The following is a 9,316-nucleotide window of genomic DNA, read 5'->3' as shown; positions in this document are numbered from 1 at the left end:
GGGGGAGGCATCTCCCTCCCAGGGCTGGCTCCCATGCAGGCACTGGGGAAAACGGGAGGGGACCCCGAAGCACCCTGAGCTGGCCGGGTACCCCGGGGCCTCGCAGAGCCTGGGCCAGGCCGGGCGCTCACCACATTCCTCCACGTCGAGGGGCGTCGCCTGCTCCGGGCTGCCCTGTGACCTCTGAGACGTCCGCGCGCGCTCCCTGTCCACCTGCCGCCAGGGATGGGGCACTTGGCGAGGGCTCTCACCCTCGGCCCTCTCCTCCCCCGCCCGCCCCGCTCCGGGGTGCTCACCCTCTTCTGGGCCTGACAGAAGTCCCGCACGGGGCACTCCGGGCACAGCGGGCCTCGGGGGGTGCACACCGTAGCGCCCAGCTCCATGGCCGCCTCGTTGAAGTCCCCTGGCCGGGCTGGGTCCACCAACTGCTGGGCCAGGCTCCTGCCAGACATCTCGGTGGGCCGCAGCTCCCCCAGGGAAGTGCCCCACAGAAGAGCCGCCTCCAGACCCCTCTGCCCAGGCCCCTCTGCCCAGACCCCGCGCAGAGCCCGAGCCGGCTCAGCCTACCAGAGATGCTGGCTGACGAGGGGGCTCCCCGGGTCGGCCCCGATGGCTCGTGCGCGGCACAGGACTCGGCTCACGTTCCCATCCAGCACTCCAGTCACCTGGCAGGGAAAGGAGAGGCCGCCAGGCTCACTGGCCCTGCCCGGCGCCCCCACCTCCCCTCCCCCAGGAGGGGGCGTCCGTAGGGGCCACCCCCAGGCCGGCGGCGCTCCCTGACCTGGCCGAAGGCGATGGAGGCGATGGCCGCAGCCGTGTACCTCCCCACCCCGGGCAGCAGCTTCTGCAGCATCTCTGCCGTTCGGGGCACGCGGCCCCCCAGCTCCTCCACCACCTGTGGGAGGGGAAGAAGGCTGGAGTCACGCCCTGGGGAAGCGCCCGCTGCGTGCCAGGAGGAGGCGCCATCCCTGACCCAAGAGCCACCCAGGGGTGGGATCGGGGCGGGGAACCTGCTTCTGCCCCTCACCTTGCGTGCGCCCTCCTGCAGTCTGCGGCCCCGAGAATAGTAGCCCAGGCCGGCCCACAGCTCGTTCACCTCCTACCAGAGCCAAGATGCGCCGGTCAGCGGACAGGAAAGACCCCCGAGCACCCCCCCCAAACTGCTCTCACCTCCAAGGATGCCCCTGCCAAGTCCTGCAGCGTCGGCCACTTCTGTGGGGCCAAGAAGAGATGAGAGGTCAGCGGGGGAGGCGGCACCTCCCCACACCCTTGCACTGAGGGGTAAACTGAGGCACGGAGGGGGCGGGGAGTGGGCATCCATTGGGGGGGGTAGGCCTACGATCTCCCTCCATGCTGGGGATGTTGGGTCGTCTTGGGTCAGGGGTGGGGGCGGGGGCAGGCAGTGGCCTGGGCTCAGACATCACCTGCATCCACCTGGTATAGTAGCCGGTCACGGTGGCCACCTGGGTCTGCTGGAGCATGATCTCAGACACCCAGACTGTAGGGAGGGGGCAGTTAGAGCGGAGGAAGGGTCCCACCCTCACCCCCACCCCCCATGTCCCGCTGGGCCCCCTCTCACCAGAGTAGGCCCTCCTGTCTGGGTCCGGCTCTCCGGCCGCCTGAAGACAGAGTTGGGGGGCCTGAGCTCAAGCTGGAGGCCGGCCTCAGCCCCATCTTCCCCCCAGCCCAGCCTCCTCCATACGCACCCTTCTCCGCCAGGGCAGGTCACGCCTGGCCCGGTCATACCAGATGAGGAGGCTGGCGCGGAAGCCAGCGACCTCGGCATCCCCAAAGAGATGGTGTGCGGCTGGGCCGGGGGTCCCTGAACCTGTGAGGACAGGCGGCAGGTGAAGAGCCAGTGCCCAGGCTTCCATGGTGCCAAGCTACCATCCCCTGGTCTGAAGACTCTCCCCACCCCCAAACAAGCTCTGTGGATGCTGGGCTGCTCCCCAAAATTGAAGGCGGTTCCTCACCCCTGTCTGTGCTGGGCTGCTCCTCTCCCCTCTGGCTGCTTCCCTTTCGGGGCTTCTTCATGGCCGGCAGGGGGTCAGGAACGCCACAGATCAGAGAGGTGCCAGGCTGCTGCCCCCACCCCTAGGCAGCCTGGTTCTGGGTCGGCTGAGGGAAGAGGCCACCAGCTGGTAGTGGCTCCAGGGATCCAACAGGGAGATGGGGTGAGCAACCCTGGTGAAGTCCCTTCTCTTGGCCTCAGTCTCCTAATCTATAAAATGGAGATGGGGGGGGGGGAGCTGCTGTGCAGTCAGGTGCTTTGTGGATCTAAAAGTCCCACAAGAGACCAGGGATCTATCCAGGCACAGAGGAAGGGGCATTCCATCTCTAGCCCCCATGTCTTTGCTTGGGCTGCCCCTCCAGCCTGGTACACCGTTCCTCCACTCCACCTAGGGAATCAGAGCGGCCTTCGTGTTTTTATTCCCCACTGGAGATCATCTGGTGCTAAGTTAGGAAGGCTTCACTGTACAGAGGTAGGGCTCACCTCTCTTTACCACCCCCTCCCCGTTTCCCCAGGATCTGGGGGGGTCCCCCTCAGGACCAACGACTCCCAGATGCCGTTTCTGGGTTTCCTTTATTGGACGGATCACGACCCCGGACTCTACACGGCCAGAAGTGGGGGCCTCAGGTCTCCCCAGCACGTGCCCAGGACCCGGAGGCTCCAAAAGAACCTTCTGTCCCAAGCTCGAGAGCTGGTGAAGACAGTGGGGGAAGGAAGCAGGGGGGGCGGGGCGGGCCGCCCGCGGTGGCTAGTGGGGGAGGGTCATGAGAGGCCACGCGTGCGCCCAGAATCCTCTTTACCGTTATCCAGTTACCGCGCTCCCGCGGAAAGCCTGGAGGAGCTGGAGACCTTCGGCCAATCTCAGCCCGAGCCGGGGCTCGGGGCGGGATCTCGGCGCGGCAGCCAATGGGCTCCTAGCGCGCGTCAGGCCCGCTGCGGGTCCTCGAGGCTAGGCTGCCCGACGGTACGCCTGCAGCACGGAGTCGCGCGCGGGGTGTCGAGAGGCCGGGGCAGGCGTTCAGGCAGTGCCTCAGAAAGGTCCACACGGAGACGGTGGTCCCGCCCCGGGCTGTTAAGGCGTTATGGCGGCTGGCGCGGAGGCAGAGGCGGAGACGGACACAGACACGGAGGCCGAAAATGAGACCCCGGAAGTCTCCAGCGAAGACTCAGGGACCGAGATACCGATTTCTATGTGTGAGGGCGAGAAGAGAACCCGGGAAGGGGAAGGCCGGGAGGGGGAAGGCCGGCCTGGGACCCGCAGAGGTGAGGCGAGGGCTGGCTGACTTCAAGTCCCAGGATGCACCAGCTTGAGCGGGGGTGGGGGTGGGTCGCAGGTCTGAGGGCCCTTTGAAGCATGCCGGGAGCGGTTGTGGGGTGGGGGGCGGGGAAGGACTTCGAGGCATGCCGGGAACTGTGGTTCTAGGCAGGGAGCGAGGCATGCTGGGAATTGGGCCGTGAATTATCTAAGCTGAAAGGTCCTAACAAGGAAGTTTATCTTCAGTTCAGTTTGTGATGCACGAGGCATGGGAAAGCGAACGGGCCTCCTGGCAGTTGGTGGACATCCCTTCCCATTGCTCTCTAGGCTGGGGCTGCTCCGAGTGTGCGGATTGGACTGAATCTGGAGCAAGCCTTTTTACTTTCTTGGACCTCAGTTTTCCAATCTGTAAAGAGGGGGTTCAGGCCTATCAGAGGCTAAGTTCTGACATTAACGGGGTGGGGCTGGAGAGAAAGAATGAGCCCCCCTTCTCCTGATGGAGTTGGGGCGAAGCATTCAGTCATCAAGCATTTATTATTTATTTTTTCTTTTTTTTTAACCCTTAACTTCTGTGTACTGGCTCCTAGGTGGAATAGTGGTAAGGGTGGGCAATGGGGGGGTGGTCAAGTGACTTGCCCAGGGTCACACAGCTGGGACGTGTCTGAGGCCAGATTTGAACCTAGGACCTCCAGTCTCTAGGCCTGACTCTCAATCCACTGAGCTACCCAGCTGCCCCCATCAAGCATTTATTATTATTTTCTCCCTCACCTTGTCTTAGAATCAATACTAGACATTGGTTCCAAGGCAGAAGAGAGACAAGGGCTAGAGACAGTGGGGTTAAGTGACATACCCAGGGCTGAATTTGAACCTAGGACCCTCCATCTCCAGACCTGGCTCTCCTAAGTGCATTTGTTAACCATTTACTGTGCCAGCTGCCCCATGCCATTGTGTCAGGGCATAAAGGTCATGGGGAGGGGAGGTCCTGGAGCTGAGGCAGCCCAGAAGAAGGAGGCACCTGGGCACAGGGATCCACAGCCTTGGCAGAGGAGGTCAGGCCCAGGTCAGGGAGAACAGGGCAGCACCAGCTGGGCCAATTTGGGGAGAGATGGATAATGAGTCAGTCAGCTTGCACTTATTAAGTTTATATAGTATCCTAAAAAGATGGGCTGGGCGTAGGCTGGGGCTGGAGAGGACCTAGAAATGGAGGCAGTTTGGGAACTGCCTCCTAACAAGAAGAGATTGGGAGGATGCTTGGTGACTGCCACACAGATGGGAAGTTTTGCAGAAAAAGGAGTTCAGGCTGCCTTTGTTGGGACCAGTTCAGAATGTCTAATGGGCAGTTGGATCTATATTCAGAGCTAGAGGAGATGTTTGAGTTCATTGAGGCCAGTCTCTTCACTTAAGAGGATGAATGGAGGCCCAGAGGAGTTAAGCAACATATCTAAGGTCACTTAGATCTGGGGCTCTTTTCTACTGTGCTGCCTGCCTTCTTGAGGGCAGTTCTAGAGCTCAGGGGAAGAGCCTGGGACTGGATATCCAGGGAGATCTAGGAGTCCCCTGCTTAGAAGGAGTGATTGAACCCAGGGTGAGGTCTCCAGATGAGATAATAGAGAACTTGAATTCAGAACTCCTCAGGCAGGTGGTAAAGCCTGGGGTACCTTTTCTCCAAAGAATGTTTTAAATGTATCAGAGGATGACCCAGGGTCCCCGATTCTGTGGAAATACATTTATCCAAATACTGAAAAAAGTTTTGAGCCCCAGATTAAGAATGCCTAGTGTAGAGGGAGAAGAGGGCCCAGGCTGGAGGTCTGGAGGACCCTCAGGGGTAGAGGACAGGGTACAGAGGAGGTCCAGGAGAGAGCAGGGTCACATAACCCTCCAGAAAGGACAATGATCAGAAAAAGGTGCTGGATACTGGCCTTCTCCAAGGCAGACATCCCTGGTGCTGCCCTTCACTGCTGCCTGCTCGTGTCTCCTCTGTATTTCTCCATTGTATGTCTGCTGCTCCAAAGCTGAGACTATCAGTTTGTGTTCTCAGGCTCCTGGCACCATATCTTAGGTGGGATCTGAGTCATGAATTTGTTTTCTTCCTTTTTAAAAACCCTTACCTTCTGTCTTGGTAGCAACTCTAAGTCAGAAGAGTGGCAAGGGCAAGGCAATTGGGGTTAAGTGACTTGCCCAGGGACACACAGTTAGGAAGTGTCTGAATACAGGTTTGAACCCAGGCCCTCCTGACCCCAACATCTCCTGTGCCACTTTGCTGCCTCAGTGGACCTTGGATTTCATAGGAGTGTAAAACTCCTGGTGGGAAAACTCTTTGTTGCTGAAGGTTTTCAACTAGTTTTGAACTAAGAGCATTGAAGAATGCTACCAATCAATATAGTGTGTGCCTTGAACATAACAGGCACTTAACTAATTTCTTACATTTGGGTAAATGATAGGAAGTAACTCAGTTGGACTTATGTTTTTTAATCTGTAACTTAAGGCTCAAGGCTCCTTCTGGCATTTTTGAGGCAGTTGGTGGCTCAGTGCTAGGCCTGGAGTTAGGAGGACCTAGATTCAAATCTGACCTGAAATACTTCCTACCTTCTTTCTGTCTCAATTTTTCTCATCTGTAAAATGGGGATGATCACAACTCCTACCTCCCAGGGTTGTGGTGATAGAGTAAGCTAGCATCCCTCAGGTGCTATAAAAAATGTGAACTATTACTACTTTTTTATGGCATGGACTCTAAGGCTCTGTCCCATCGTGGTGGCCCTCCTCTGGATACTTTCCACTCATTAGTGTCCTTCCTAACCTATGGTGTTCCAGAGAGAGGGTCTGGACCATCCTCTATGTTGTCTCACTGAGGGCAGCTCAGGATCATGGGAACTTGCAGTCTCCTGTCCATCCCCCAATCTTCTTTTCACACCAAGTTTTCTGTCAGGCCTCTCTATTTTATACTTGTGGAGGTGAGGCTCTATACTCTTATTTGTCTTAAATAACCTTTTGTTAGGCTGCACCTAGTCCTAGCATGGGAGAGTCTTTTGGACTGACCCTCTTGTCCAGTGTGCACACCAGCTGGGCATGCTCTCTGTATAATCCAAGTCTTTGATGAAAGTGTGAAGCAATCCTTGAGCTTTCCTTTGGAGATCTTCCATGCTTATATTTTCATGACCACTCTTGGGGTTTGGTTTGGCCAGGCAGAGGCGATCCATGGGGTTGCAGCTGGCCTGCCTCCATGGTTTCCATTCCTCCGTTCAGGTTGTGGCATGGAGCTCCCAGAGCCATCTTCTCTTCAAGTACCTGTGGTGGATGTGCAGGTAGATAACTTCAAGGACATGTGGCCTTCTATTCTCTTGGCAATCCAGACAGCCAGCTTTGTAGCCGTGGACACGGTGAGAGACCAGGGTACAAGGATCCTTCAGGCTAGGTGGGCCAAGGCCTAGCTGTGTTCCCTCGTTCATAGTCTTCTCTGCTTTCCACAGGAACTCAGTGGGCTTGGGGAGAGGAAGAATTTGCTGGATCAGTAAGTCAAGTCCCTGCCCTTGTCCCCAGTACCTGGCCCGGCCCTCTCAGAGCTCTGGGACCAGGAGCTGGTCTGCCCTCTGGGGAGAAGCCATCCTGGGAGGTGGGCTCTGAGCAGGGGCTGGGGCCTCTGGGTGGGCTATTCTTCCCCAGCTTGTGGGCATCTCTTCTTCCAGTTGCATCGAAGAGCGATATAAAGCCGTGGCCAAAGCAGCTCGAACCCGTTCTGTCCTCTCCCTGGGCTTGGCCTGCTTCAGGCAACAGATTACAAAGGTAATTACCAAAGTAGCCAGGGGGCAGGGCTAAGCCTCAGACCCCTCCTTGATGTCTGGCTCTCTCCCAGGCTGACCACAGTTATCTCGTGCAAGTGTTCAATCTCACTCTGCTGTGCATGCAAGAGTACATCATCGAGCCACAGTCAGTCCAGTTCCTGGTGCAGCATGGCTTTGACTTCAACCGGCAGTACACCCAGGGCATCCCCTACCACAAGGGCAACGACAAGGTAGGCCTGCACTGCACTCCTGGGTGTGGACACCCTGACCAGATGGTGCAGGGAATGGCACATGCCTGGAGCTGTGCTGGGGATGAAGCCTTTGCTTCCCAGGGTGGAGAGGAAGCTCCCGATCTCTGCACAGGCTGCTTGGGATCAGAGGCTCAGACAGCTGGGATTATGGGGAGCGGAATGGGACGTGGGCACTTGGGGAGGTCAGGGCAGAGGGGCCACCCCTGCCTCTCCTGGCCCACAGGGGAATGACAGCCAGATCCAAGGAGTCCGGATGCTGTTCCTGGAGCTGATCCGCGCCCGCCGGCCGCTGGTGTTACACAACGGGTTAATCGACCTGGCCTTCCTCTATGAGAGCTTTTATGCTCACCTCCCGGACAAGCTGGTCACTTTCACGGCTGACCTTTTTGAGATGTTCCCGGCTGGTATCTATGATACCAAATATGCTGCTGAATTCCAAGCGCGCTTTGTGGCGTCCTACTTGGAGTATGCCTACAGGAAGTGGTGAGGGAGCCCATCCCTGCTCAGGAAGCAGGCTCAAGGGCCTGGCAGGGGAGGGGGGTGTCTAGGACCCCCACCAACATGTCATGTTTGCTGATTGCAGTGAACGGGAGAATGGGAAGCAGCAGATTGCTGGAGCTCCCCACGTGGTCTTGGATTTCTGCCGTTACCCATCTAGTATGGACTCCCACATTGACTACCGTGGCTGTTCCACACCCAGGGCCCGCACCCACTTGAGCTCCAACCTCGCCACTTCTGGCATCTGTGACACTTTTTCCGTGAGTGTCTTTCTGGGGCAGGGGGGGCATAGAGGGAACTGAGAATCTCCTTTCTTCTTGCCTCTTTTCTTCTCTCTCAGGCCTACGGCTGGTGCCCCCTGGGCCTGCAATGCCCTCTGTCCCATGATGTTGACCTCATCATCAGCACAGATGAGGCTATGGAGGACAAAAGAAGGCGGCGGGGCCGGCGGAGGAAGAGGTGGAAGGCACGGCAAGGCCGGACTGGGCCCGTGCCCAGGGATGGGCCAACCCCTACAAAACAGACCTGCAGGGAAGGCCTTGGGATTGAATGGGAAGATGGGAACAACCCCCTAGGGGACGAGGATGAGGGTGAGGTTGAATTTGATGCTGAAGCTGAGGGCGAGTTTGAGGGTGAGGCTGAGACTGAAGGTGAGGCTGAGGTTGAGGCTGAGGTTGATGATGAGGCTGAGGAGTTGATTTCATGTGGTCCAGAGGCAAGCTCCAGTGAGGACCTGGAACCAGAACTGGAGCTGAGGCCAAGGGAAAGACCTAGGTCTAGAGGTCCCAACATAGGAGGTGGGCTGCACCGTGCTGGCTTTGATGCTTTCATGACAGGCTATGTCATGGCCTATCTGGGGCTGAGTAAGAATTCCAAGCCCTCCAGCCATGACCAGCCTTGGTTACCAGAGTGCCACAATAAGGTGTATCTGAGTGGTAAGGCTGTTCCCCTGCCCATTGCCAAGAGCCACTTCTCCAGGACCTCCAAAGCCCACAATGAGAAGATGAAGCTGGCCTGGGGCTGTAACTAAGCCAGACCCTCAGGGAGCAGTGCTGGGGGGAGGCTGGGCCCCTGGGCTTCTTCTTCTTTGGCTTGCCCTTTTACCACCCCACACCTGGGAGACGGGTGTGGTCAGGGCCTGGATTGGGGCAGTTAGAGCCTGAGATGATAGAAGCCTGTGAGGAGAGCAGGACTCCTGCGGACAGCATCCCCTTCCCAGGGCCCCAGAAAGCCAAGTCTGACCAGCTACCTGCAACTCTTTAATTTTTAAATCTGAAAGCAACTTGGTAAAGTTTTACAAAAAAGAAAGAAATTATGAAACAACTTAACTGGCTTCATCTTTGGTTCTGCTTGCGGCTCCACCAGAACAGCCCCTCCTCATCCCCGACCCCTCTTAGAAACAACCCACTTGCTCTTGCTTCACACGCTCCCAAACGGACACATTAGAAATGCGTGCAAAGCCAGCTTGGGCAGTGCTAACAAACCGGGCTGGGGCCCCAGGCAGTGACCAGAGCCCCTGCTC

At 57.7% G+C, this 9,316-nt stretch overlaps 2 protein-coding genes across 3 annotated transcripts in view; one reads left to right on the top strand and one right to left on the bottom strand.

Annotated features, from left to right (window-relative positions):
- Positions 1-2,570, bottom strand: part of MUTYH (mutY DNA glycosylase) — a 13,844-nt gene extending 11,274 nt beyond the window's left edge. Inside the window, exons 1-10 of the mRNA XM_044674825.1 lie at positions 1,974-2,570; positions 1,707-1,828; positions 1,580-1,619; positions 1,425-1,498; positions 1,171-1,212; positions 1,028-1,099; positions 782-895; positions 568-665; positions 297-441; positions 10-213 (exon numbers count right to left, since the gene is read on the bottom strand). Of these exons, the coding sequence (XP_044530760.1) occupies positions 10-213; positions 297-441; positions 568-665; positions 782-895; positions 1,028-1,099; positions 1,171-1,212; positions 1,425-1,498; positions 1,580-1,619; positions 1,707-1,828; positions 1,974-2,034 (972 nt within the window). The 5' untranslated portion in view covers positions 2,035-2,570. The remainder of the gene's footprint in view (positions 1-9; positions 214-296; positions 442-567; positions 666-781; positions 896-1,027; positions 1,100-1,170; positions 1,213-1,424; positions 1,499-1,579; positions 1,620-1,706; positions 1,829-1,973) is intronic.
- A 323-nt stretch (positions 2,571-2,893) lies between these two features.
- On the top strand, positions 2,894-9,122 carry TOE1 (target of EGR1, exonuclease). 2 transcript variants are annotated; one of them, XM_044674126.1, is made up of 8 exons: positions 2,894-3,205; positions 6,510-6,643; positions 6,734-6,774; positions 6,950-7,046; positions 7,117-7,275; positions 7,520-7,779; positions 7,880-8,054; positions 8,135-9,122. In XM_044674126.1, exons 1-8 carry the CDS (start codon positions 3,094-3,096, stop codon positions 8,822-8,824), a joined length of 1,668 nt encoding a protein of 555 aa, XP_044530061.1. In that variant the 5' UTR covers positions 2,894-3,093; the 3' UTR covers positions 8,825-9,122. The 2 variants fall into 2 exon arrangements, with proteins under 2 accessions (XP_044530061.1, XP_044530060.1); XM_044674125.1 differs by having other exon boundaries at positions 2,894-3,274.
- Positions 9,123-9,316: the final 194 nt, after the last annotated feature.

The sequence above is a fragment of the Gracilinanus agilis genome, chromosome 4 (assembly GCF_016433145.1).
Source record: "Gracilinanus agilis isolate LMUSP501 chromosome 4, AgileGrace, whole genome shotgun sequence".
Lineage (NCBI taxonomy): Eukaryota > Metazoa > Chordata > Mammalia > Didelphimorphia > Didelphidae > Gracilinanus > Gracilinanus agilis.
Note: the sequence above shows the minus strand (reverse complement) of the source record. Positions and strands in the feature narration are given on the sequence as shown.

Bases quoted from the DNA above. Each gene is read 5' to 3' on its own strand.
- TOE1 (XM_044674125.1), top strand. From the start codon at position 3,094: ATGGCGGCTGGCGCGGAGGCAGAGGCGGAGACGGACACAGACACGGAG. The intron at 6,775-6,949 runs GTAAGTCAAGTC...CTCTTCTTCCAG, and splicing joins AGGAAGAATTTGCTGGATCA to TTGCATCGAAGAGCGATATA. The intron at 7,276-7,519 runs GTAGGCCTGCAC...CCTGGCCCACAG, and splicing joins ACCACAAGGGCAACGACAAG to GGGAATGACAGCCAGATCCA.